The sequence below is a fragment of the Myotis daubentonii genome, chromosome 18, assembly GCF_963259705.1.
Source record: "Myotis daubentonii chromosome 18, mMyoDau2.1, whole genome shotgun sequence".
Lineage (NCBI taxonomy): Eukaryota > Metazoa > Chordata > Mammalia > Chiroptera > Vespertilionidae > Myotis > Myotis daubentonii.
Genome location: NC_081857.1, coordinates 33,444,456 through 33,472,440, shown reverse-complemented (window position 1 = coordinate 33,472,440; position 27,985 = coordinate 33,444,456). Strand labels below are relative to the sequence as shown.

The following is a 27,985-nucleotide window of genomic DNA, read 5'->3' as shown; positions in this document are numbered from 1 at the left end:
CCTAGGCAAGTCACCTAGCCCAGGGCCAGGCACATAACGCTGCATATATTTATTAATATGCATGTCTAGTTCCAGATGGAGGGGATCTGAAATGCCCAGCTTTGTTCCTGTAAAAAAGCCTCTGAATAACCTGAGACAGGAGTGTCCACACCCAGGCATGCAGTTTGCCCATCCAGGTCCCCCTCCCTGCGCCCTAGCCTCCTGCAGCCAGAGCCACCCCCATGGCTGCCCGTGGGCACCCTCTAGTGGCACTTGTGGGTAATGACAACACAAAGACACCAGGAGATTGGGGGTGGGGGTGGGGGTGGGGCGCTGTTTATTAGGTGGTTATTACAGGGGTCAGACCACATAAGTGGTGTCAGCCCCGGGAATGTGACCTCTCAGTGTGGATCAAAAGCCCCCAAGGCTGGTCCCGGTGAGCCCCAAGGTCAGAAATGGAACTGAAAGGCCTCCGTCACATGCTGCTTCCAGGCGTCCAGGCTGGGCAGCAGGGAGGAGATGCCCATGACGTGCCAGGTCTCCCCGTCGGACACCACCGAGGTCTGGTAGGACAGCAGCTGCACGCCTGCCTCCGCCAGGAGCCCTGGGAAGAAGAAACCCTTGGTTGGCCCGGAGTATGGGAAAGGAGACGCGAGGGGCGGGAGTCTTGGGCTGCTGTGATGGCTGCTGCAATGGAGGTTGATGGCATCTGGATCGGAGAGCTGAGAGGGGGAACACTCGCTCAGCTTTATTCCAGAGAGCATCGCGCGAGGCAGGGAGTGAGCCACTGAGCTAGAGCAATTGCCTGACTGGCTGGCTGCCAGCTTCATCAGAACAACAGCGAGAGAACAAAGCAGGCCCGTTCTTCAGCGCAGCTGGCAGGGATGGGGAAATTGGCCCTGTCGAGAACTCACTCACTCTCTGCCAGGAAGTGCTCCAAAACTCCCCGCAGCCCAGGCGCCAGGGGACTGGGCAGCTCAAGGTGGCACAGACTGTCAAATCTCAGAGGGAAGATGGGGGAGGGAGGGAAGAGATCAACCAAAGACAGGACAACCCCTCCCGCAACCAACCTCCGCCTCAGGACACCAGCCCGTCCCACAGGCCCCTCCTCACCAATCATGGTAGGCAGCATGGCAGGGTTGGAGGGCTGAGCCCGGAACAGGAGCAGGGGCAGACCTCTGCGGAGAGGCACTTCTGGTCTGAAGGCAGCTCCGTTGAGTGCCTGCAGCACAGGTGTGGTGCCCTGGACAAAGCCCACAGCCTCGTAGGGGGCACCTGCCAGGGCCACGCTCAGGAGGCCTTCTCCGCATCCTTGCTCTCCTGGCACAGCGGGGTTATGGGAGGAGGTTACCTGCAGAGAGAAGGCAGGGGCGCGGTTACGCCTCCTGGCGGCATCATGCCCACCCTCTCCCTCAGCCCCATGGCCGATTGGTAGGGCTTCAGCCTGGCCCACTGGGTCAGCCATTCAGAGCGGGGGGAGGAATCAGTGGCCCCCACAGGGAAGGACAGATCTGCCTGGTACAGGTAACAGCTTGGAGGGGGGTGGGAATGAGGGAGGAAGGGAGGCGGGTCTGTGAGGACCTGGGTGAGCAGGTCTGCCTGCGGGCTGACCCAGCCTGGCCCCTCTTGCTCACTGCTTCCTGCACAGAACCAGAGGCCTCATTGGGATGTAGGTGTGCAGAGGGGGCAGGAGGGGGGCTGTGGGAGCCCTGCTTCCCATGGCTGCTGCCAGCTCCCACTGGCTAAGAATCACAAGCTTTGATCTACAAAGGGAACCAGAGGGAAAGACGCCAAAGAAAAGCCACGAGGGCAGCAGAGGCGAAGAGGATGTGTTGCCAGCTCCCAAGGCGTGTGCAAGCTCAGCAAGGAACCGGGCTCGATGGAGAATGCAGCCCTGGCTGGAGCCAGAGGCTGAGCACACGAGGCTGCTTCCCAGTCCCCCAGCCCCCCAGCCAGACGCAAACTGGCTCCTCAGTGTTCCCGGCTGAGAAATGGGGGTGCTGGCACCGACGTGCACACACACAGCACTTTCCCGCACAGCAACGCCCGGAGGCAGGCGGAAGCCCCGTTTTGCACATGCAGACGTCACCTGCGCCACCTCTCACAGGCAGACCGTCCGTGGCAGGACCGCCCCCAGGGCTCCCACTCACTGAGCAGGGCTGGGGCGTGCTCTGAACACGCAGGGGGAGAAGGGCTGTGCCCACGGGGTGAGGAGGGGAGGGCGGGCGGGCACCCACATTGAGGCCGGCCTCCTTCACCAGCAGCTTGGCGTTCACCAGGTTCACGTCCGCGTGGTTGGAAGCGTCTCTGAGGAGGCCGACGATGACTGCGGGGCTCAGGCAGTTCCCGGCGTTCTTCAGGGACAGGCCTGGGGACCGAAAAGAAGCCACCATCAGGTCAGTTTGTGGAGCAACACAGGGGGGGCAGGAGACCCCAGCACCCACTTTGGGTCACGGCTCCTCACACCCTGGGGACCCCGATTCCAGCCTGCCTGGGCAGTCCTGCTTCCCCCGGGGAGCCGACACACGGTGGGTCAGCAGACCTGCCCAGAGGCTGGCCCAGCCTGGCCCTGTCCAGGTCTGGACCCCGAGGGCACTCTCATCCAGTCGAAAGAAGTCATCTCCAAAACTCAGCCCAAATCCACACCTGCCATGGCCCGGCCGCCCTGGCCTGCCTGTCATTCTGGCACTCACTCCCTTGCTGGCCTCAGCAAGGAGAAGAAAGGGGTAACCAGTTCCCCCTGCCTTGTGGCCTGGGCACCCAAGCCAGTGGGGATCCCCTGGCTCGGGCCTTGCCCAGGACGGACAACGCTCAGGGTCTACCTGCCCCACCCCCAACCTCTCCCCAAGAGTCAACAGTCAATGGGGAGGGACTCTCGGCTGTGCTAGAGCCTCCGGTCTCTCAGCACCTCTGCAGCCAGCTGGAGCCTGCACAGTCACCGAGGGGTGGACAGAGGGCGCTGTTCTGTTCCCTCATCATGGCTGAGCAAATGCCCCAAGGCCACCAGCTAGTCCCAGGGCCCATCTTAGGCTGTCAGAGCACAGACTGTCCCCACACCGCGTCTGGCACACCCATCCTGACTCACACGTCACACATGAAGAACATGGCTCAGAGACCGGAATGCCACCCAGCAGGTAAGTGACAGGGTCAAAACCAGAATCAAACTCCATGTCACTTAACCAGGACTCCGGCCGCCAATCCTACCGCCTCTCATGGGAAACTCTGTCTCCTGTGGAGGTTTCTCTTGCACCCCAAACACGCACTTCCTTAAGCTACCGCACAAACACGCACATCTTTAAAATAACGTGCAAACGTGACTGTGAAGATTAAGCACATTTCCCAATGACTTTTTGTCCCTCCTCTTCTGTCTCCACTCAGTAGCAAGTGAGCCAATACTCAGAACGTGGAACATGGGGTCCCAAGACGAGGGTCACCTCCGAGTCCCTGTCTGACCTGCAGCAGACACCCCTAGTGGGGTGCAGGGTCCACACCCCGCTTCCCCTTCCCTCTGCAGTGTCCCCCGCTCACCCTGCGTTACCACCTGGATGGTCCCTTTGGGGGACCCCGCCCAGGCTCGCATCAGAGTCCCCAGAGCTTCGGCCAGACCGAGCCAAGGTTTGGTGTGCGGAGAGAAGGCGCTGGTAAGGGCCTGGGCATTCACCTGCAGGGAGGGGGCTGAGGTTAGGAAGAGGTGGGAGCAGAGTCCAACAGCTGGGTGGCTGGGAGCCTGTGGCAGGCCAAGGACGTGTGCCACTAAGAGGGACCCTCACTCTCAGGGGCTTTCTCCATCGCCCCGCCCCACGGGAGTCCAGCCCTCAGCCCAGCCTCACCCCTGCATCCGCAGCCTGCAGAGAACAAAGGAGCCTTTCCCAGACGCTGGGCCCTGGGGAGAACCTCAATCTCCGCACAAGGCTACACGTCAGGGCGGAGCTGGGCTCCCTGCTGCCAGGCCTGGGCATCCAGGCGAGGGGCAGGCCAGCTCCTGCCACCGTCCCCACCCCCACCCCCCTAAACCCTGGAGGCCAACTCAAGTGGAATCTTATCTCGGCTCCCAGAGCAGAATCTGGCCAACACACCACGCTGTCCCCGCTGTCCCCATTCCCATCGCCAAGACTCCTGCTCCTCCCTCTAACCTCCGGGCCCCACCCCACCGGGGATACTTACGACCCCGGCGAGGGCTCTCCCCTTCACCATGTCCACGAACTGGACAGCGATCTCCTCCCCGCAGCGGCTCTGGGCCTCCTTGGTGCTTGCGCCCAGGTGGGGGCAGCTGATGACGTTCTCGTGGTCCACCAAGGCGCGGTCCCGCGGCGGCTCCTGCCCAGAGGGGGACAGGGAAGTTGCAGGAGGGAAGGCACCTCCTACTCTTATTTCATCAGCGTGGTCACTGGATTCAGTGACTGGCTTCCTCGTGGATGTCCCACCGCAGCGAATTGGTGGACAGAGCTGTGGACCACATTCAAATGTGCCTCTGGGCAAATCTCCATCTTCCCGAGCCTCAGTTTCCCTCCCTGAGAAATGGGTGAGCACTGCCTACCTCATACCATGGTGATGGAGATTACACACCCGTAATGCAAGAGGCTCTCAGCTCTGGTACCTCCTGTGGTTGCTGCTCTTCCCTGAACGCCCCGCCCCCTGCGCTCACTGTCATGCTGTTTGCAGACACTGAGGGTGGCCGCCTGAGCACCTCCTCCCCACACTCCAGGGTCCCGCCACCTCTTCTGCTCGCTGAGCAGTGCCCTTGGGAACGGGGCATAGGCTCTTCTCTGCTGGGCACTGTCCCCAGGGCTCTGTGGGCTCCCACATCACCCCGGCCCCAGGCTGTGGCAGTCAGTGCTCTGAGGAGACCCAGGGCCAGTGGACAGCGCTGTGCTGGGGGACGGCAACCCTCAGAGACCTTACCATCTAGTCCAGAAAGGTCACCAGAAACAGACCCAGTGCACCGTGCACCCTGGGCAGGGAGTGGACAGCGAGTGCTATGGGGGCTCTGGGAGGGCGGGGACTGGCCAAGGCCACAGTTCATACATGCCCAGCACCCGCCCCCCGCCTCGGCCAAGGCCCCTGCGCTCTCCCCGTGACTCCTGTGTTTAGGCGGCGACGGGATTCAAGGGGAAATGCACCCTTCTCAGCTGGGTCTGGCGCGTGGGCAGCGGGGGGGTCAGGATGTCGGGGAGGGAGACCTAGGAGAGCAGCCCACCCCGGGGACCCAGGAGCTTCTAACCTTCGTCCTCGGGCTTCCCTCCCGGGAGAGAGGAAGGGCAGGGAGAGCCAGGGGCACCGGGCGGACTTGGCGGGATTCGCTTCATCAGACCAGCACCAATGCATGAAGCCTCTCTCCCTGCCCCAGGCCCGGGCTGCAGAACCATGTGCTGCTGCTGCCTTCTCTGCGGCTGTAACGCGGCCCAGGCCAGGAACGGTCCGACCTAACGCTCGGGTTTTGCAGGAGCCCGCGTGGCTGCCTCCGCGCAGGGAGGCCTCCTCAAACCACACAACACGGGACCATTTCTCCCCTTTACCAGGACAGAGAGATGGGACCTGAGGGCCTCCTGCCCGCCCCCGCCACCCCAGCCCCGCCACTTGCCTCCCCTCCCGCCCACGCGAGCACTCACCTCCGTGAACACGTCCAGCGCTGCGCCCGCGCACTGCCCCGACTGCAGGGCCCGGAGCAGGGCGCCCTCGTCCACGATCCCTCCGCGGGCGCAGTTCACCACGCGCACGCCCTTCTTGCACAGGGCGAAGGTGCTGTCGTTCAGCAGGCCTGGAGGGAGGGAGGGAAGGGAGGACGATGCCACAATGGTGACAGGGTCCCCAGGGCTTGGCTACAGCTCGGACCCCCTTCCCCGCCCAGCTCCTCCCCACAGGCCTCCTTCCTGCAGGACAACACTCTCTGGTCTCCCCTCTCCCCTCTGATGCGCTGGGCCAGACTCAGTTTAGAAACCTCCTAGAAGTCCCTGAGATATGCCTGCAGTGGCCCAGGCACACTGTCCAGGGGCACTGGTCATACATGTTGCCCCAGCTCACCCCCAAAACCCCAAAACTCCCTGCAGGCTCACCCCTCCCCTCTAATGCAGGACAGCTCACAAAGCATCCCATGCTGGTGCTAGTGGAGCTGATCACACACACACACACACACACACACACACACACACACACACACACACAAACACACACGCAGTGTCTGTGGAAGCCCTACACGGGGCCCACCCTTATCTGGTCTGTGGCTTCTGTGGCCACCCCCAGGTAGGGACACACCCACCTGTCGTGGAGGGCAGGAGAGGGGTGTGCACAGTGATGAAGTCACAGAGGGGCCAGATCTCCTCCAGGGCCAGCTGCTGAACGCCGAAGGAGGCCGAGACCTCTGGTGAGATGATGGGGTCGTACCCTACAGTCTGGTCATGAGAGAGTGTGTGTGTGTTTAGTATTAGTATTTGTATTTGTATTATGAACAATGGCCACCAGGGAACATTTACACACACCAAGCTATGCTAAGCCTTCTGCAGACACCAGTGCGCTGAGTGGTAGGGGCTTACACACCAGGAAGGGCCAGGACCAGAGCTGAAAGGCATGTGTGTCTGCGTGCACGCTCTGAACCATAAATGTAGGAGCAGCTCGTGTGGACGGGCACCGTGGAGCATGGAAGCCCTTGGGAAGCAGGGAGCCCCGGGGAGGGAGGACGGTCACTCGGGGATCAGTGTGGGGCACAACCAGGAAGGGAGGACCACAGGGCCAGACAACAGCAGGCCACTGGCTGCTGAGCAGAGCGAGCGCGGGAGAAGGGAGGGAGGGGCGGCGGTGCAGGGTTAGAGACCAGGACCCGTCATCGGGGAAGGGGGTGAAGTACCCGTGCTGACAACTACGGGGAAGGGATGGTCCCCTCTCCTGGAGTTACTCTTAGGGGTTTAAGATGCACCTGGTCTTGGAAGGCAGACCATGTGACTAGTCCCAGGGGGTAGAAATGACTAGTGACAGATGCTTTCAACAAGGCAGGGCTGCCGGGGGTGGAGAGCAATGACAACAGAGGAGGAAAGTGAGACATCAGGGCACCACGTGGGGGAGGGCCCAGAAAGAACCTGGGTCTGGGGAGGAGGTGGACCCCCCCTGAGGCTGCTGAGAAGGAAGAAGGTTGACTACTGGGAGACGGGGGCAGGCAGGGAACTTGGGGTGTCCGCTGCACTAACCGCATCACATTGGCCAAAGGTCATCGCATATCAGTGAAGGGAATGAGACAGGCCAGTAAGCCAGGGCAGGTGGAGAGGGAAGCTGAGACAGTCCGCCAAGCAAACTGGCTGAGCAACTTGCAGCCATTTATAGTCGGTCACCTCCCTGGAGATAACATCGAGGCTTCAGGTGTATTTCAGCTCCTGGCTTAGAAAAGCAGCAAAACCAGGTGGGCGGGCGATGCCAGGACCAGCTGTGATGACTAACTAACCACCCCCCACCCTGACACTGACCAGTCAATAGAGAGCAGGACCACCCGAGAAATCAGGGGAGAGCGAGAGGCAAGCATCTCTCCTCCATCAGAAACAGCTGGGCTGCCAGACACCCATCCCTGAGCAAGGTTACAAGCCAGCTGAGCAGCTGGGAGGCACCTGCAACCAGGTGCAAAGCAAATGACAGAAACATAGTTATTTTAGAAAATAAAATGGCAAAGAAGATGGCTGTACCAAGCCCAGCGCTCCTGGAGAAGCAACGGAAAGTGGTTATGGATGAGGTGCAGCGTTTGGACCCCACTTTTCATCACCGTGTGGAGGAAGGAGAGCCACGCGGCCCCACCCCAACCACGGTGGAGGCTTTGGGGAAGGAGGCGGCCTCGCGGTGCCTTATGGGATCGACAGCTGGTGGCACCCAGGCCCACATGGCCCGGCCCTCAGAGAAAATCTATTTTTCTCTCGTGGGGAGAATAAAATGCCCAGGGGGAGGAGGGAGGATTCTGGGCTGATTCTCACAAGTCTTCTCACAAGTCTGCTTTGTCCTGCTGCCTGCGGAACAATGGCCCCTTCATCTCTAACTCAGATGCACTTTGGCATGTGGAGTGGGGAGAGGAGAGGTCACAGGCCAAGCCTGACAAGCGGGTTCACACAACTCTAGGACCCTGGGCTCTCAGAAGTCAAGAAAAGGGGCAAGCTGGCCACGTGCCCCTGCCTGGGGCCAAAGGGAAGTGGGCGGGGCCAGGGGATACCATCTCCTGCACCCCCAGGCCCTGACTCGGCTTTCTTTCAGAGATAGTATCTCACTCATCCTCCTGGAAAGAATTTGAAAGAAAACTCAAGAATTTGAAAGAATACTCGTTCTTGTTTTTTGTTTTGTTTTTGTAACTGGAGTCATCCGGGGCAGAAAGGTGCTGAGCTAAGACCTGGGGTCCTTGCACCAGGAGACCATGTAGGGGGTGGGGGCTAGAAGGGTGACATCAGCCAGCAGAGGACCAATGCCTCAGTGGGGTCCTGAAAAGGTCAGTAGGTCCCTGGAAAAGGTCAGATGTCCAATGTGCACACGTTGGGGCAATTTCGGAAAAACACTATCTGAAGTCTATTGCTAGAAGGAGCCTTGGGGAGAGGCATAAAGGACTCCCCACCTCAATCCCAGCCCCAAGACAGACTCCTGATGTCGGGGTAACAAAGGAACCTCCCTTTCCAAGGGCAACTCCAAGGCGACCTCTAGCGGGTGCCACAGACGCAGCCTTGGGAGGCTGGTCCCGCCTGCTCCGGGCCCCCTGGCTCAGCAGAGGGCGCAGGAGAGCTAGGCAAGGCCCGGTTCCCTAGATGGAGGCTGCAATGATGGAGTCTGACAGCCATGCCCACCCTCCAGCCACGCCCACTCGAATCTGTAGCCACTTGGCTTAGCCTTGACACTCTCCCCCACACACAAAGAAATCTTAAACACAATATAAAACCAAATCAATTCAAAGCTACAGAGGTGAGGGCCCAATGCCACCTCCCCCCCCACCCCCCCCACCCCCCCCCTTCCACTGTCCCTCGGGCCCCTTTCCAGAGCCTGAAGCTCTGGGAAGAATTTGAAAATCACTGCTCTTGGGGCCATAGGAATTCCAACTACAGACCGAGATAAGAGAGCTTTTGATCTAGAAAGAACTCAGGGAAGGGCCTGTTTAACCGACAGGGGTCAGGAGTGGAGACAGCCGGGGTGGTACAGGGCAAAGAACACAGATTAGCAGTCAGGAGACCCAGAGTCTGAGCCGGACTCCACCACTCACTGGCCCTGTTTTCTTGAGTGTATCACATAACCTTCCCGGGCCTCAGTTTCCTTATCTGCAACTGGGATAATAATATTGACTCCGCAGGGCCAGGGAGCACAGCATCCGACACAGCCGACCTCAGTGCACGTGAGCCAGACCAGAAAGCATCAGTGGCAACTGGTGCCTCCAGTCCAATGTCCATCCCTCTGGGCTATAAGTCAAACTCATTCACACCAGCCACCGAGAAACTTGTGAGATGCTGGTCTGCTCCTCACAGAAAACCTTGATAAGAAAGAGCAAGGCTCAGCTCCTGGCCCACGCAGGTCTTTCACACATTCCAGACCAGAGGGCATGCCAGCGTGCACGCATTGAGTCTCCGAAGTGATCACCTGTGATTTAGCAACACTCCTGGGAAAAAGCTTCAAGCAGGAAATGCTATGGGGAGACCCAAATGATTCAGACCCTCAGCAGGCTGCCAGCTTCGAGAATTACCCGGAAACCCGCATCTGTGCCACGCGGCTCAGAGCAAGTCAACAGCAGCTCTATGGTGGCTGCTCAGGCTCCTTCTAGACCTGTGCCTGTGCGAGTGTCAGTATAGGTGGGCAACAACCACAACCTCCCTCCCCAACCACAACACACGCACCCCAGGTGGTCCTGGGAAGACACCCGGCTAAGCTCCCATCGGAGGTGAAGGACCCCCTTACCCCGAGTGACCAGATAGTCACAAAGAAAGGAAAGGGGACCTTCCATCCCCAGCCTCTGAGCGCAAGACAGCCTATCCCTTGTGATATCAAGGGGTCAGCTCTTAGATCACCATACCCCGGAAGGGGCCAGCTGCTAGCCATTCATTAACAGCCTCCTGAGTGAGACCAGCCTGGGTGACAGATTAGGACACAGGTTAGCCCAGGCGCCAGGGAGAGAAAGGGATGATAACCAATAACCTGTCCATGCTTTGCAGTTCCGACCGGGCCAGCCCAACCAGACGTCCCAGAGTGTCCCCTGTGCCTCTTGGTCCACTCTATGTCTTCAGTGACAATGTTCTCCCAAGTTACATCACTTCCCAGGACGGCACAGGGATGTCGATGGCCCGGGTGGGTGACATCGAGGGGCTTCCAGGATCTCCCAGTCTCATGTCGGTTTCCAAAGACTGGGGCCAAGGTCTCGGAGGTCGAGGCAAAGCCAAGGACAACGAGTGGGTCCCGTCATCAAGCTGGGCCGCCTGGTCACGGAAGGGAAGATGGAGTCCCTGGAGGAGATCAACCTCCTCTCCCTGACCATCAAGGAACCTGAGCCCGTTGGCTTTTTCCTGGGGGCATCCCTCAAGGATTACATCCTTGCAAAAACAGACACACATTGGGCAGAAGCCTGGCCAAAGGACCTGGTTCAAGGAAGTGGTCGCCACTGGACTACAATGGACATGTTTCAGGGGTTACAAGCAGCATGTCTCAGAAGCAAGACAGCCCAGAGTGACCCTCCAGAGACACCCACCCCTTCAACGCCATGCTGGGTGTAGCACATCTGGGTGTATCATGCAGGCTGGGCCCGGAAACACAGATTAACATTGATGAGCAGGTTCTAGACACATGTCTGCGGGGTGTCAGTCACTTCCCCTGCGGCCACTCAAGGTCCTGCATCCCCCTGGGTCCCCCAGAAGCAGCTCCCGCAGGAGTGGAGTAGCCGAGTGTCGCCAGAGACCTGACAGGCTGGCTGATCGCATCCATTATTCAGGAAATGAGGTGAGGCTTTTTGTCTGAGTTAAGTCACTGCCAAAGTCTCAAGTCCTTGACAACACATGTCCCTGAGTTGGAAGAATCCGATGTGCTATGGCTCCGTGGACGGGAGTGAAAGGAGCAGAAGGGCCGTGGGGCCTGGACCCTGCTCCGAAGTTACTGCACCATCAACGAAACCAGCCTTTACCTGTATGGCCGCGTGTGCTCTGAGCTTACCTGACCCCTGTCCCTGTTAGGTGACTGGAAATCCCTCTGAGCTAAACCTTGATCCCTCAAGAGGCAGGAGGAGAAAGTGCTCTCCGTGGCTGATGGCAGTTCGGCTCCCTTACCCAGAAGGACGTGGGGTTGGTTGGTGCTCATGGTCAATGGATCCTGCCAGGCCACACTCACCGCTCGTGGAGATCTAGAAAAATGTTCCTGCCTTTCCCCGTGCTAGGGTTCGGGAAGATGTCTGGATGACTTAAATATGATGGGGGGGGGGGGTACAGGGGGTAGAGGCAGGAGGCAGGAGGCAGAGGCAGATGCTCAAGGTGGTAGAATGGGATGCCCACCTGGGTTCTTATCTATCATCCATTCGCTGTGAGCCCTCAGCAAAAATTAACAAACTCTGGAGGCCAATATAAACTAAGGGTTCATCAGTAAGTTCCCTATAGCTCTATGAAAGTGGGAGGGACAGACAGAGGGGGAGGGCGCCAGGGAGAAATGGAGACTTCTGGAACAGGGCCATGTAAATTTTTCAAGACCTGAAATGATCTGATTTTCAAAGCCTTTTCCCTTAATGTTTAACTGAAGCCTCCCTGGCTGCAATGTGAACCCACCACCCCCTCACAGCCACTGTACGCAGGGAGGCGGCCCCAGCCCTCCCAGGTGCCTGTCACTCTGGCCTATCTGGGCGCCCTCTCTGGTCTGAGTGGCCTCCCCCTATGCAACGTCCCCAGGTGTGGTTCTGCTTTTGATGATAGCCTGCCCTCAACCGGAAGCCTCCCAGCATAAGATAAGGCGGGGCCCTGGGGGCAGGCAGGGGGCAGGCAGGATTTCGGAGAAAGGTGTGGGGTCTCCAGCCACCATCAGCTCTAGGATCCTATCAGCTTACAGACAAGCACCATTCAGTTTCTACTGAACCCTGGAGAGGAGCTAGAACAGGGGTCCTCAAACTACGGCCCGCGGGCCACATGTAAATACAAATATTGTATTTGTTCCCGTTTTGTTTTTTTACTTCAAAATAAGATGTGCAGTGTGCATAGGAATTTGTTCATAGTTTTTTTTTTTAAAAAACTCTAGTCCGGCCCTCCAGCGGTCTGACGGACAGTGAACTGGCCCCCTGTTTAAAAAGTTTGAGGACCCCTGAGCTAGAAGATGGATGGACAATTGCTCTGTTGTAAGGGTGTAAGTTTGCTCATGTTTCCTGAATCAGCATAGGCGACAGACACAGCAAACGAGGCCTCACAGCAGGGGAGGGCAGGTCGGCAGGAAACGGGACCCCTCTCCGCTGGGACTCAGGACTGTTACCCACCCCAGGGCTGAAGGACCTCCACCGAGCAGCCCCAGGTTCTGAGTTCAAAAGTGCACACCAGCAGGTAATGCTCCCTCCCTCGCTGGCTGTACCGCCTGGTTAAGCCAGGGGCTCTAAAAGGGAGGGGTGGGGGGATCAGACCCTCCTAGGACAGGGCCTTCAGCTTCTCGCACACAAAGCTGCCTCTTCCCAACTTCCTACAGACCCCTTACCTTCATCCCGAAGGACTGCATCCGGACGGCCACCTCTCTCCCGATCCTCCCCAGGCCAAGAATTCCCAGGGTCTTCCCATTCAACTCGGTGCCCATGAACTGCAACCAAACAGGCAAAGAAGCCGAAGTCAGCACCAGGTGTGAGCTTCAGGCACTGAGCCAGGTGCGGGGAGGCAAGGCCGGCCGCTCACCTTCTTTCGGTCCCATTTGCCATTCTTCATCGAAGCCGTCGCCTGGGGAATCTGCCTGCAAGGACAGACACAGGCTGAGCCGGCCCACGCAGACCCCGCCAGCTCAAGGAGGCGCGCCAGGATGCCTGCAAGCCACCCCCACCTGGCGCGAACCGAGCTCGGCCTGGGTCTGGGGGCTCAGGCTCAGAAACAGGAGGGTCGAGGCTGTGCAGCAGAGGGGAACCCTCTGCAAGACTTGACTTGGGACCTGGCCAGTTTGGCTCAGTGGATAGAGTGTTGGCCCTCGGACTGAAGGGTCCCAGGTTTGATTCCGACCAAGGGCATGCACCTGGGTTGCAGGCCCTGGTGGGGGAAACAGTCGGGAGGCAACCAGTCGATGTGTCTTTCTCACATCAATGTTTCTCTCTCTGTCTCTCTCCCTCCCTTCTACTCTCTCTAAAAATCAACGGAAAAATATCCTCAGATGAGGATGAACAAAACAAACAACGAAAAAACAAAACAATAAGGAAGCGAACAAACTCATTAAAAAAGGCGGGGGGGTGGGGGGTGGAGAATGACTTGGAGTCCTAACTTCTGTCTCCAGCTGGGAGTCTGGGAAGAGGTTCTGATTCCGCGTCAGCCCCCAGGGATATCAGAGTGACTCTGGGCGCTAAAACGCAAGTCAGTCCTCCAGGGTTTGCAGGAATAAGAAATGCCGTTTGCAGGAATAAGAGAGGCTCTGATGGCATTAAAAGCTCCAGAAATTCAAGAATTTTCATTTTCCTATTCCACCCAGGGCCACAACCTACAACATCTTCCACTATATCAGGGGACAGCTGATTATTTTTTCGTCCTTGGGAGTTTAAGCCCCAAGGGTCTCAGGCTAGATTTGGGTGGGTGGGTGCCACAGTCCACACACGTCTAACTTCTCCACCTCCTGTCCCACCACCTCAGGTGGGCACACACGCACGCGACACCCCACGCAGCCTCTCTGCTCCTATTGGCCAACATGGAAGTCTAATCTCCTTGTGTTTTCTGGAGGAGACCAAGGAAGCTAGGGCAAAGTGAGAGGTCACAGGGGCAGATGTCCTGTGGGACAAGGCCATCCAGGCTTCTCTGGTAGCAAAAAAGTAAGAGACAAGAAACAATGTTAGAATGTTTAAGGCGTATCTTCTGTTTTAGACACTCTTATAGGAAATGTTTAGACCCCGATTCGCTCAGTGAATGCTCACAAATGCACAGTGTGGGGCTCTGGGGGTTAAACACCCCACCCAGCTCTGCCCACCTGGGAGCAGCTGAACGGATTCGAACCCAGGAAGGCCTCCCACCAGGCAGCCTCCTAAGAGTGAAATGCGGGCTTTCCTGCTGGTCAGGAGACGTGCAATGGTCTGTGGGTGGGTGGGTGCACAAAAAGAGATTCCGAAATATTGTTCCTGTGTTTCTACTTCACTGACTTCTTATATAAAAAAAGTCCTTTCCTGTCTGCCCATTATGGACTTCCACCTGCTGGTAAGGCTGTTCTCCACTGGGAGCCCCGGGGACTTGTGGGTAAACTCAGCCAACCTTAAGGAACTCGCTTCAGGGGAAAAGCTCCATCTCCCTGCTCCGGCCCATCACACCATCGCGCCTCGTTCAGGAAAGCAGTAAGGGAAAGTGCTCTCGGTCTCAGCACTTGGTGAGACGGAGCCCCCAACCCTCACTCCCCTCCCCGCCTCTTCTCAGCTCCCTCGCCTCCTGTCTCTGCCCACCCCACTCCGCGGCGGCCCCGTCCGGGCTGGGTTCCTGCTGCTGGGGAAGTGGTGCCTGTTCCTCTCTCCAACCTCCTCTCCTCTTCACTGGCCAGTGACTGTCAGTGGGTCCCTGGGGTCTCAGGGAGAGATCTCGGAGAAGAGTTAGAGCAACGCTGAGCCCCTGGAGGTCCTCCCCAGCAGGAGGGAGAACGGCTCTGGAGGGAGGGAAAGAGTGACTTCTGGGGCCTGGCAGGGCTCAGGCCCGCGTAGAGAAGCAAGGAGTCCTGCTGTCTGGCTGCTGGCGTAAGGGTCCCAGGTCTCAGGGATGCAATGCCAGTGGACCCTTCTGACCCTCCCCTGTGGACTCAGGACCAGGGACACGCAGAGGAAAGTGACTGAGAGACCAAGGAAGAAGGGAAAAAAGGATCCCAGGCTCTGCCAAGGGGCCTCGAGCCGCTTCCTGCCCTGTCCCTGGCTCCATGCCCTTCCCGGACCACAGAAATGCTGGGGTTGTCTGCTCAGCGCAATCGTTTCACCACCAGCACAGTAGGGCTCACAGGCATCATGTGTCATATCCACTGTTCCTAGCCTGCCCCCCTACTCCAGGGGCCCCCCGGCCCAGAATTCTGGGTTAAAAGAGCAAGAGATTTGAGCATTTGAGTTCCCTTGTGTTATGAACCCACGGGTAAGCACGGGGATCTCAGGGCAGCTTTTTATCTTATTTTATTGCAACACAGACCTGTGAGGACAGTGACAGAGAGGCCAGCCCTGCCACCGAAGCCGGAAACAGCTTCTTGGATGCATTAACACTGGAGCTTAATCTTGAAGAACAAGAAGAGTTACGTAGACACGCGGATGGGGAAGGGTGCTCCGGCAGCAGGAAGAGCGCTCACAGAGCGTGGAGGTTAGAAGCTAGTGCAGTGACGGAGAACCTTTTGAGCTCGGCGTGTCAGCATTTTGAAAAACCCTCACTTAACTCTGGTGCCGTGTCACATATAAAAATTTTTTTTAAAAGGAGCCATCCTTTTTTTTTTTTTTTTTTTTTTAAATATATTCCATTGATTTTTTACAGAGAGGAGGGGAGAGGGATAGAGAGTTAGAAACATCGATGAGAGAGAAACATAGATCAGCTGCCTCCTGCACACTCCCTAGTGAGGATGTGCCCGCAACCAAGGTACATGTCCCTGACCGGAATCGAACCTGGGACCCTCGAGTCCACAGGCCGATGCTCTATCCACTGAGCCAAACCGGCTACGGCTAGAAAGTTTTTGATATTTGCCACCATAGCAAAACAAAGACTTGTATTTTTGATATTTATTTTATATATTTAAATGCCAATTAACAAAGAAAAATCAACCGATAAAATGAGTTCGAGTGTCACCTCTGACACGCGTGTCATAGGTTCACCATCACTGAGTTAGTGTGTGAAAATCGACCGCCAGGAGGGGCACAGACAATGGATGGGGAGAGTGGGAAGTGAGGAAGGAGAAATGAAAGGTCACACACAGTCACTCTCCCCAGGACCCTGCTCCTACGTGACAAGCAGCAACCTGGTCACTGCCCCTCCCCATGGGCCAGCACCGGGAACCTGACCTTGGCCCGCCAGAGCCTGGGTGCTGAACGTTCCTCGCAGCCTGCGTGCCGCCAGGCTGCAGCGTCCTCACTAAGCTTCTGCGGGTTCCTTTGCTTGCGGAATCCTCCTAACTGATATGCCAGGGGGCTGGGCTCTGTTGAGAGAAGTCAGCGACTTACCTGGCCAGACACATGATCATCCCACAGGTGAGCTCCGCGGCACTGAGACTGTTCCCGTTGGGAGTGCTAAGGAGCAAAGGAGAGAGGGGACATCAGCGGGCCCAGGCCCGGTGCGCTCACTCCCGTCCCAGCAGGAGGCCCTGAGGGCACACTGTGCTCGCTCTCTGCTCCATGAGCTGGTCCCACGCCACTGCCCCTGGCTTCACATCCCAGGGCTGGGACCTGCCGCAGAGAAACACACCTGGCCTCTCTGCCCAAACTCCCTTCTCCCGAGAGAGCAGCGTCTCCCTGGCCTGGCTCAGCCCTTTGTCCGATTCCTCCCATTTCTGAATCCACCTGCCCGAGGAGGCACAAATCCCGAGGCTCATGCCATCAACCCGACCGGGGCTGTGCCTGTGATGGGTGACACATCCATCAGATGCAGAGGTCAGTCCATTGCCCACTGGCCTCCACCAAGGTGCCCAGCTTGGCTTTTATTCGTAACAAAGTGATATATATATATATATATATTAGAGACCCCGTGTACAAAATTCGTGCATGGGGGAGGGAGGGGTGTCCCTCAGCCCAGCCTGCCCCCTCTCGCAATCTAGGACCCCTCTGGCAGGGTCCCTAGGCCTGGCCGGTGATAAGGGCCTATCCGGGCTTTCCCCCGACTCCTGCCCCCCACCCCCCACAGCTGGCCCCACCCCCCCACTGCTGCCACTGCTTGCCATCTGTGCGGTGCTGCCCCCCATCCCCCATCACCAGTCGCCTCCCTCTGCGGGCAACAGGCGTGGGGTGTGATCGCTTGGCTGGCCTGGGCCTCCCTCTGTGGGGCAATCATGGGGTGATTGGCGGGACCCCCGACCAATCGAATCGCATCCGCCTTGGCTGGCCTGGCGCCAGTGCGTGTCATAGCGTGGTTGTCCAGAAGGTCGTCAGGACGTCCTTCTACTGTTCGGTAGCTCGGTCAATTTGCATATTACACTTTTATTATGATAGATAGTTGTGTGTTTTTTTACTTTGTCACACCACTGATTGAAGCAAAACAACACAACTGCTGCCACTTCACCCCAAAGCAGTGTTTTTACTTTGCCCTTTTTTGACGGCTCAGTGGGTCATGAGCAAAAGGCCCAATGAGTGCTTTTTAAAAGGGGTACAAAATGACATTTTTATCTCCACCCGGGTGGCTTCTCCTCCTACCCCTCAACAAGTCCTCAGCTGAGAAAGCTTCCTCACACCTTCACCCTCACAGCAGTGCTGACTGTGCCCATCTTTCAGAAAGGAGAAGGGAGATGGCAACCCATGAAACCATTTTTTTTCCCCTCAAAGGCTTTTTTGTTTGCTCTTTAAACAAAGAACATTAGAGACCCCGTGTACAAAATTCAGGCTGGTCTCTATGTTCACCCTCCGTCTTCCCCTACTGGATCTTTGCATCTCTGGAAATGAAGGTTAGAAGGAGAAAAAATGTTAAGAGATTCTATGTTTTTAAAAAGGTCAAGATAAAAGGATCCTCAGAAATCTTGGCAGCTGCTCTTGGTCGGGGGATGCCCCACACAGAAGGCAGAACGACAGTGGCCGCAAAGAAGATGGAAGTCGGTGGACTGGACCAGTTCCAGGCTCCAACCTCTGCTATGAAAAGTGGGAAGTACAGCAGCCTCTGGAAGCGACCACACGAGGCCAGTGGAACCTGGTCACCCTCGCCAACTGCCCAGTGGAGGCGTCTGAAATAGAGCACGAGGCCGTGCGGCCAAGGCTGGGCCCATCGCCGCGGTGGCAATGACACCGAGCTGGGCCCCGCGTGTGGAAGATACTGGAGTAGGCAGACTGGCAGGCGATACAGGTGATTCCAGTATGGTTAGCAGCCTGCCAGAGCAGACAGGTGAAAAGTAAATCGTGCAAAATTGTTCTTTAATAAAACTGGCTGAGCTTGTTTAAGAAAAATAAAGGATTCTCAGAGCCTGTGTTTGCACAAGACCCTGGCTCCCTGGCCCCCCAGGGAACAGGCTGGATGGGGACGCTGGGAGAGGGGCTGGGGACGGAGGCTGTTGCTTCTGGGCACAGGGCAACCCTGTCAGATGGGTTACCTCTAACATTTCTACTGTTGGATATCGCCCACCCTAGTCAGATGACCAGTCAGTTCACCCCTACCCTGTAGGGGAGAGTGGAGGGAAAGGACTTGAGGACACGAGGTTCCCAAAGGGAAAGGACTCCAAGGGACAGAGCAGTGGACCAAGGACAGTCTTGCCTCACCACATGCCAGGAGGGAGCCAGGGCTGAGTGTCCCCTTGCAGGAACATGCCCACATGACCTTACATGACCTTTCGCCTGGGTTTCTGCAAAACCAGCTCCAGTGGGGACCCTTTTCCTATTGGCCCTGGGATGTGAGAGGGAAACGGAGGTCCTGGCTGCAGAGGGGTACGGGGAAGTGAGGAGGACAAAGCCTGCAGTCACTCTGGTCGCTGAGGTGGTGCATTTGCCTATAGATAAGAGCAGAGCTAACAATACTGGCTCCAGACAGCACAGTGGAGGGGGAAGGGCAGAGCTAGAGCCGAGAGGACAGATACGTTCACTAACTTCCTTCTGACTCCCACACGGGGCTGCAGACCAGCACACACCAGGGGGGTGGGTTTGTGAAGCACGGAGTTTACAAAGAGAAGCTCAACGGCAAACCGTGGCCCCCACGGAGCTGTGAGCACTGACCACCGCCTGGGCTCAGCCTCGACCACGCCTCCTCCTGGAAGTCCTTACCTCCGACCTGGCTTTCCCGAAGGCAGACACCTCCCTCCCTCCTCGAGGTCCAGCCCCACAGCCTGCCCCCGCCTCCCCCGGCCTCCACGACTCACTTCATGACCAGGATGCCCTTCCTCGTGGCGGCCTCCAGATCCACGTTGTCCACGCCGGTGCCGGCCCGGCCCACCACCTGGAGCTTCTCTGCGGCGTTGATGACATCCGCAGTCACCTTGGTGGCCGAGCGCACGATAAGGCCTTCGCAGTCCTGAGGCAGAAGAAGAAACATCTGGGTCCACGGAGACGTTCTGGAAGACCTCCTAGAGCTTCCTTGCCCACAGGGGGCGCTCCCACGGGCCGGCTGACTGGATGCCCTCAAGGAAAAGGAGGCAATGGCGTGGGGCACCGTTTACGCATCCAAGAGGCTCCCCCAGTCAGCTCTGGGTTCAAATCCAAGCTCCATCCCTGGGGAGCTCTGAATCTGAGCTTCAGCCTCAACTGCGTGAGAGGAGGCAGGGGGACAGGCCGGTGCAGCACCTGGTGCGGTCGCTGGCCCTGCTCAGGTGAGACAGGCCCGTAAGCCAGGACAGGCGGAACAGGGAAACTGAGGCCTGTCGTTTTCAGCCATCTAGTAAATCCCACCTTCCCTAAACCAAGGGCACTTAAAAAAAGTAAATGGTGTGCATTTCTCCCCCCGAGCCAGAGGGTCCATAGCTTAAATCACCCTACTCAGGGAGACAGCAGAAATCCAATTAGTGCCATTTGCCAACCACACCCAAGGACAGACAAATTAAGAGAATAAATCCCATTTTGGTACATGGGCATAAAGCTGAATATTCTATTGAGATCCTTCCCTAAGACCTCACCTAAATGCCCAGCCTTTAAAAACCCTCAAAAGGAAGATCCAGCCTTAGCTGGTTTAGCTCAGGAGATAGAGCATCGGCCTGCGGACTGAAGGGTCCCGGGTTCGATTCCAGTCAAGGGCACATGCCTGGGTTGCAGGCTCGATCCCCAGCAGGGGGTGTGCAGGAGGCAGCTGATCAATGATATTCTCTCATCACTGATGTTTCTATCTCTCTCTCCCTCTCTCTTCCTCTCTGAAATCAATAAAAATATATTTAAAAAACAAAAGGAAGATCCAGCTCACGCTCTCCCTCCCAGGAACTAAACTCTGAGGGACCCCACGAGGCCTGCAACAGGGCAGCAATGGGCAGTGGCTGGCTGCCTTTTCCCTGGCTTCTTGGGGAGCCAACGCGGACCGCTAGGCTCATTTCCCCAGCCTTTCCTTGTTTCCCCGCCCCCGCTTTAACAAACGTCCTCTGACATCCACCTGCGCTCGTGTGGTGAATTTTTTCCTGCACAAAGTCAAGGCCCCCTGTCTGATAACAAAGGGACATCACTGCCTCCACTGGCCCTGAGAAGCCCCTCGGCTGGCACATGGAAGGCACTCCACAAATAAACGGTGGTTGGCTGAATGAGTAAATGAAGTGACTGAGTGAAAGACAAAACCGCTGAAAGGAAAGCATCTCCTAAAATCAGAGGGGAAAGGAGAGAACAATGAAACGGGTCCAAAATTGCTCAGAAACCCAGGCAACATTAGACTAAAATCATACATATGTGAAAACGGAGACCTTCTAGAGCAGTGGTTCTCAACCTTCCTAATGCCGCGACCCTTTAATACAGTTCCTCATGTTGTGGTGACCCCCCCCATTTCATTGTTACAAATGGAACATAATTAAAGCATCGTGATTCATCACAAAAACAATATGTAATTATATATGTTTTCCGATGGTCTTAGGCGACCCCTGTGTAAGGGTCGTTCGACCTCCCCAAAGGGGTCGCGACCCACAGGTTGAGAACCGCTGTTCTAGAGCCATCCTAGCCACTCTGCATAGCCACTCGGCAAAGCTAGACCCCGAGGCGGTCTTCATAGCTCATCCAGACCCTGGGGTATCTTCCCACAACAAGGATATTGTTGCCCAAACACCCAATGACCATCCCCAAGTGGGAGAGCAGGTGAACAAGCAGCCGGCCCACCCCCACTGGCTGCCCCGGTGGGTGAGGAAGCAGCAAGCGTGGAGCCTTCCGGAGGCTGGGTCCCAGCCTGGGTTGGTCATGTCGCCCAGCCCTGGTCTCCGTCTGGATGAGAGGGTTAGAACAGATGGCCCTCGGGTCCCCTCCCGCATCTGCTCAGACTCCCATAAGTGAGGGTCTCTGCATTTTCCTCAGCGGAGCTCTCGGCTGGATCCCGCGAGAACGTTCTTTCTTCCCTTCCCACCACCTCGATTCTGGAGAAAGAAAGGCCAGTGGGCACCTGGCTCCAAGGGCGAGGGCCCCACCGTCATACTGCGCACAAGCCCAGAGCCCAGGAACAAGTCAGGACACGGTGCACAGAGAGAGCGCAGAGCCCCACGTTCCTCCACGGCCGGGGGCGGGGAGTTCAAGTTTACACGCAGCCGAGTCTCTAGATCTGGAGGCTTCACCGATGTTTCAGGAGACTTTTCTCCACTTGACGGCAGAGAGTTTGATGCAAGACCCCCTCATGGGCACCCCAAGCCCTTTTACTTATCTGTGACTTTATTATCTGTGGTTCTGAAATAAAACCTCAAAATGTGACATTCAAAGAAGCATTTACAAAGAAGCATGAGTCTCACCCCATTTCACAGATGAGAAACTGAAGCCCCCCACCCCCCCAAAATGAAAGCTGCCCACGTCCCCTCCTCCTCATCCCCACCTCATTTCTTCCATTTCTTCCTTCCATCTCCGGGGTGCCTGGTGTGTATATATGTACATATATATATATATCTGGAATTATGCTACACCTGTCAACACAAGTCACAGCCCCACCCAAGGAGCTCACAGCAACAACACACCAGAACTCACCACTGCACGTGTATGGTGTGACCTCGGCGTGTACAAGGCATGGAAAGGTTAAGGAAACAGACAGGAGCCACCCTGTCTGGGCTGCCGGCCATCACCTGGTACTCTGAATACCTCCCGAGTTGAACATCAGCCAATGCCTGGCCAGAAAGGGGACACTGTGTCTGTCCCATATCCAAGTCCACTGCACTTTGCCTCCAAGGAAAAGGATCCCCCTGCCTGGCCACACGCCACCCGCTCTTCCAGGCAGACACCTTCCCTTCCATGAAACCTTTGCCAACAACCCTGGACTCCATCACGGAACCTCCCCCGTTCTATCATCTGCTTCACATTTAAAGGCCCTCTCTCTGACCTGCAGTTTGCTTTTCTCACCCGTTCCTAAAGCAAAGATCATTTTAATAGCTGATACTCAATAAAAGACGCCGCTGAATAAATGAATCCAGTGACGAAACCTACCCTCACCATTCTCCCCACCCCCGCTCTCCTTCCCCAAATATTTGATCGGGTCACATGACTGAAAATCCAGCATCAGAAATCCCTTCTCTTGGGTGTGATAAGAGGCTTAAGGTTTACTTGTGTGAGCACTGAAGAGTTTTCTGAAAAGGGAGAACAAGTTGGGAGGAGAAAGAAAGGTTCAGAAATTGCCAAGTCAATCAACACAGCCAAATAGGCACTAGACCAGTGATGGCGAACCTTTTGAGCTCGGTGTGTCAGCATTTTGAAAAACCCTAACTAAACTCTGGTGCCGTGTCACATATAGAAATTTTTTGATATTTGCAACCATAGTAAAACAAAGACTTATATTTTTGATATTTATCTCATATATTTAAATGCCATTTAACAAAGAAAAATCAACCAAAAAGTTGAGTTCGAGTGTCACCTCTGACATGCGTGTCATAGGTTCGCCATCGCTGCACTAGACAAACAGACCCATGTGTGGGGATTTACAAAATAATAAAGGCAGGTTTCAAACTGCTGGGGAAGGAAGATCTATGCAGTAAGTGGCAGGAGGAAGATGTAAGGGACAAAACATTGAATTCCTTCTTTATCTTTCTTACAATTATGAGCAAAAGGTATATGTATTACCAGCCTGGGGGGCTCATGGATTCTGACCAGCAATGCTATTTAATGATGCAAGAAAATATGTAAATGCATCACATATGGTACAGGTGCTATTTCATGCAACTTTAGTGTGTGTCTACATGTGTAGATGTGTATACTGAGTTGTGATGTAAAATGACTTTCTGATTGTGGGTCATGGTCAACGTTAAAAAGCCACTGATCCATGGTAAGATTTAAATGTTCCTGCATGTTAGATTTAAGAAGTGACACCAGCCCGGCCAGTGTAGCTCTGTGGTCGAGCGTCCGTCCACCTATGAACCAGGAGGCAGAGAGTCAATTCACACTCAGGGCATATGAGTGGGTTGCAGGCTCAATCCCCAGTGTGGGGCGTGCAGGAGGCAGTCGATCAATGATTCTCTCATCATTGATGTTTCCATTTCTCTCTCCCTCTCCCTTCCTCTCTGAAATCAATAAAAACATATTTAAACAACAACAAAAAAGAAGTGGCACCTGCTGAGAGAGGAGGGTACACAGTCTTAAGTTTTGTGAGTTCCAAAAAAAGATGCTTTGTTATTCCAGGCCGGTTTTCTAAACATTTTTTTTTACTAAGACCCATAGTTAAGAAACACATGATTGAGCTGTGATTTTAAACTCACATATCCCACACACACCGCACAACTACACATATAACTGAAACAAATTTCACGACACAGTATTAGCCTTACTATCTGCAAAGTTCTTATTTCATGTGTTTTTCAAATGCTAATCATGACCCATTAAAGCGACGTCCTCACCCAGCACTGGACTAGCTGTGACTTGCTCCAAGTCTGCAAAGGACGGTTCTGGGGGAGTACGCGAGGGCACGCCGTGCCTGCCCAGGATGCGAAGGAGTGGGAACGGAGGACTGGCCTGGCATGGGCGATGGGCTGGAGTTCCTTCCACGCTGCAAAGATGGAAACGGGGGAGGCAGGGACCCTAACTCAGATGCCTCCACGCAGAATAAAAGCGCCCCGAGCGGAGAGGAGAGGGCACCGTGCAGTCGGCTGCCAAGAGGACTCCCCAGCACTCCCAGCTGAACGCTTCACAGAAGCAGGCAGGAAGGCCGGCGCTCCCAGCAGCTCCAGGATGCCTGCCCGTCTAGCCAAGAAACACCCCTCCTGCCCTGCCAGTTCCCAGCGCCTTCAAAAGGGCCTCCAGATTTCAGCTCCACACGCCTAGCTCCCACCTGGCTGGCTTCCCGACGCCTGGGGGGTGGGGGGGGCCTCCCGTTCTTCCCCACCCCACCACGCTTACCCCTCCCTGGCCCCTGGCCCCCGGCCCCCTCCCCTGGGCCCCCTCCCCTCTCCCGGGGTATAGGATCTCTGATTTCCATAAGAAAGCTACAAAGCCCCGAGAAAGGGCCACGCTCCCCATTCCAGTGACCTGGCGGGTCTGGAGCTGGGCCGAAGGCCACTCCACTGCCTTCTGGCCACTGCCCAGAGCCAAGGTCATTGGCACCATCCGTACAAAAGAGGAGGTGGGGAGTGTGAGGCGCCTGCCTCCCACCTGGACCCACCCTGCTCCTCGGATTCGGTCCTGAGCCCTTGCACCCCACCCCACCCCCTAGGCCAGGCCGATCAGCCCTGCTCCCCACTTCTGCAGCGGGAGCTGGGCTGCTAGGCGCCCTCATTCACCACTCCTCTGGTCAGTCGCCTCGGTCGCCGTCTGGCCATTTTCCCTAATCAGCTTATAAGCTTCCTGAAGGCACAGAGCGGTCAGAAACTTCTCTGAGTCCGGGAACGGTGGACGCCCGGACGCCGCGTATGGGGGAGGGTCCACGGAGAAACGCGACAGCAGATACAACCGCACAGGCAGCTGTGAGGACCACGCGGTGGCGGCACCGTGAACATAGCAGCTGCCTGCTCTTTTGATGGCAGGACCCCGGGAGGAGCGAAGGATGGAGGGGGTGGATCCGCGCCGAGGCAGGTAGAGGTTGGTAGGAGGCTACACTGCGGGGGGGGGGGGGGGGGGGAGTTGGGGGAGGGGTAGACAGCGGGGTGCTGGGTGCAGGAGCTGGAGTGAAGAGTTCACAAAATAAATGACAGCCACTGGACGCGGCCACCAACCCTCACAGCACCCTGACCGCCAAGGTAGATTAAGATCTGAAGTCGATTGTGCTCATTATATCTCCCAACGAACCGAGATACGTTCCTGAGAACGATTTGCTAAGAAATATCAATTGCCTGGGGGCGCCTGGGATCGATTCTGGTCCAGTCCGGCCGTTCCCGACCAGCGAGGAGGCCACAGTGAGGCCATCCGCCCGGGCCACGTGCGGAGACGGAGCTTGGACCCCAGCCGCGTGGGCGGCCCAGGAGCTCGGGCGCCCCCCGCCCGCCCCCGTTTCCTCCGAGATCCCAGGAGGCCGAGGGGCGGTGAAAACTCCCAGCAGTCTTGCGTCAGACGAAAGGCGGGTGCGTTTGCTACCGTCGCTGCAGCTGCCACGAGACAGGCTGGGGCTCGGCCAGAGCCCCCCCAAGGCAGGCAGGAGTCGGCAGGGCGAACCAGGGCTCAGTTCGGGGAGGATCGCCGGTCCCGGCGCAGGGAAGCCACTTTGGCCGCCTCCCCCCACCCCACTCCCCGGGGCCCCGGCGCAGCGCCCGGCTGGCGGGGCCACTGCGCGCCCAGGCGCTGGGGGCCGGGCTGGCATCCCGCCGGAGCCTGCACAGCGCATTGCTCGCGGGTGGCAAGCCAACGCGATACGCGCAGTTGCAAACTGCACGGAAAGTTTACATCCTGCAGCTCACCGCCGCGTGTTCCTCCCTCCTCCGCCCAACCCTTGAATCTGGAGGCCCCAGGATCCACCGATACCCGGGACCGGGGGGGTGGGGGTGGGGTGGGGGTGGGGCGCGCTGGCCCGGGCGCGGCCAGCCCGTTTCCGAGGAGGATGCCACCGAGCGCTTGTCTTTCTCCCGCTCGCGTTACCTGCAGCTCGGCTATCAGCTCCTCTTTGCTCAGGTTCTGCTTCTCCACCACCTGCAGCCCTCCATCTTGCAGGATCTTCCGGCAGCAAGGGTCCAGGCTGTCACTGATGAGCACTTTCTGCAGATTTGCGAAGGCCATTGCTGGAGCCGGCCTCGGGATCGACCGCTCTCCCTGGACGGAAACACCTCGGCGCCGAGAAGCTACCGTTCGGAAGGCCGGGCTTGTGTAACTGGGCAGGATTCACGATCTCCCGCTCCCCCCTTTGTCTCCCCCTCCTGCGCCTACCGTCTCCTCTGATTGGACAGAAATGCTCCAACTTCGGTGACTCCGCCTCCTCCTCGAGGTTCTGAGCCTTCAGTTCCCCTCCCACTTTATTATTCGCAGGGATTGAATTTCTCAATCTCAGCCAAAACCCTTCCCTGCACCTGGTGAGCATGGGCTAGTAGAAGCACAATTTATGCTGACTGAGCTGATTTATATCTGCAATAAACTGAGGAAGATCCGTTCTCGCCGGGAGAGCACTGTTTCATCTTCACTGCTTTCCTCCTAAGGACTCATTCATGAATTCCTGCTCGGCGTTTGTAGAAGACACACCTATTATATGCAAGGCACTGTGCTCCATGCTGACGGGGCCTGAAGATCAAAAAGACATAGCCCCCTGCCGGGCTGCATGGCTCAGTGGTGAGCACTGACCGATGGAAGGTCACCGTTCAATTCACCATCAGGGCACTTGTGTGTGTGTGTGTGTGTGTGTGTGTGTGTGTGTGGCGAGAAGGGGGGCGGGGGGGAGGGGGGGTTGCTGGCTCAATCCTCAGTGGGTGTCTTGCAGGAGGCAGCGGATCTATGATTCTCTCTTATCATTGATGTTTCTCCCTCTCCCTCTCTGAAATCAATAAAAAAAAATATATTTTTTAAATTAAAAAAAGACCAAAACTCTGTGAAACATCATACACATAAAAATGATAAATTTCTTCCAGAGCAAAATAAAATGTGAAGCTGTACATCCACTGACAAGTGACATATAAATATAATGGTTCCTCACCAGCAACAAAATAAAAAAGATTATGCACCAAAGCACCATAAATATGAGAAGAAGAAGAAGAAGAAGAAGAAGAAGACACAGCCCTGCCCTCTGGTGGCCTGGCATCGGAAGGTACCAAAAACACAGATAGGGAGAGTGAAATAAGCCAAAGCCATGGGAAACTGCTTCTGAGAACTCACAACGCAGTGATGAATCCCAAGGGAAAGGCACAATGAGAATCCTGGGTTTAAAACAGAGCACGGGACCTGGTGCATTTGGACAGAACGTTCGTTCAAGCTGTCTTCTCCGCCTCCTCCACTTCCTCTCTGATAATGAAAATGAAGAAAAGGGAAATGATGTGTCAGTCTATACCCATTTACATGCTGACCAACGAGGCACTTCCCAGCTCTTACCTTTCTGTGTAAACCCTACAACAAGTGTGCTCTCCCATGCCCCACTTTATAGAAACAGTGGAAAACTCCACTTTGGATTATTTCTCTTTTTAATAATGTATTTTTAATATTAATATATCAGTTTCAGGTGTACAACCTAGCGATTCAACATTTCTATACCTTGCAAAGGGATCACCACAACAAGTCTAGTAAACTATCTGCCACCATAATTATGATGGTGTTATTGATTCTGTTTCCTATGCTGTGGATTTTTTCTCCTATGCTGTACTTATTTTATAATTCAAAGTTTGTACTTTTTAAAAAAATATATATTTTTTATTGATTTCAGAGAGAAAGGGAGAGGGAGAGAGATAGAAACATCAATGATGAGAGAGAATCAGGCTGCCTCCTGCACGTTTCCTACTGGGGATCTTGCCCGAAACCCGGGCATGTGCCCTTGACTGGAATTGAACCTGGGGCCCTTCAGTCCACAGGCCGACGCTCTATCCACTGAGCCAAACCAGCTAGGGCAAAGTTTGTGCTTCTTAATCCCCTTCCCCTTTTCTACCCCTGCCCTCTGGGGACCATCAATTTGTTCAGTTTGGGATATTTAAGGCCACCTAGGATGAGAAGCAGGATCAGGGATGCTCATAGATGCTGGACCAGGCCACCATTGTGGGCCAT

The 27,985-nt window shown here is 56.2% G+C and overlaps 1 protein-coding gene and 2 non-coding genes across 6 annotated transcripts; 1 reads left to right on the top strand and 2 right to left on the bottom strand.

Moving 5' to 3' along the window:
• Positions 1–295: 295 nt before the first annotated feature.
• Positions 296–26,159, bottom strand: PHGDH (phosphoglycerate dehydrogenase). 4 transcript variants are annotated; one of them, XM_059674578.1, is made up of 12 exons: positions 25,889–26,154; positions 19,102–19,253; positions 16,277–16,342; positions 12,816–12,870; positions 12,625–12,723; positions 6,236–6,368; positions 5,589–5,737; positions 4,144–4,296; positions 3,508–3,640; positions 2,217–2,347; positions 1,093–1,330; positions 296–701 (listed from the first exon to the last, which is right to left on the bottom strand). In XM_059674578.1, exons 1-12 carry the CDS (start codon positions 26,024–26,026, stop codon positions 391–393), a joined length of 1,758 nt encoding a protein of 585 aa, XP_059530561.1. In that variant the 5' UTR covers positions 26,027–26,154; the 3' UTR covers positions 296–390. The 4 variants fall into 4 exon arrangements, with proteins under 4 accessions (XP_059530561.1, XP_059530562.1, XP_059530563.1 ...); XM_059674579.1 differs by having other exon boundaries at positions 296–583; positions 25,889–26,151; XM_059674580.1 differs by lacking the exons at positions 19,102–19,253; positions 25,889–26,154 and adding an exon at positions 17,142–17,576.
• On the top strand, positions 14,842–14,927 carry LOC132221427 (small nucleolar RNA SNORD62). The gene has a single exon (XR_009449979.1). It is a non-coding gene; the product is annotated as a small nucleolar RNA SNORD62 (small nucleolar RNA).
• Positions 17,277–17,412, bottom strand: LOC132221441 (small nucleolar RNA SNORA21). Its single transcript, XR_009449990.1, has one exon. It is a non-coding gene; the product is annotated as a small nucleolar RNA SNORA21 (small nucleolar RNA).
• Positions 26,160–27,985: the final 1,826 nt, after the last annotated feature.

What these genes read in the sequence shown, in the direction of transcription:
- PHGDH (XM_059674578.1), bottom strand. Translation starts at nt 26,026, where the DNA reads ATGGCCTTCGCAAATCTGCAGAAAGTGCTCATCAGTGACAGCCTGGAC. An exon ending in TGCAGTCCTTCGGGATGAAG is followed by an intron (nt 6,369 to 12,624) that starts GTAAGGGGTCTG and finishes TCTCATGACCAG; the next exon opens with ACTGTAGGGTACGACCCCAT. An exon ending in CGCTGGACGTGTTCACGGAG is followed by an intron (nt 4,297 to 5,588) that starts GTGAGTGCTCGC and finishes CCCTCTGGGCAG; the next exon opens with GAGCCGCCGCGGGACCGCGC.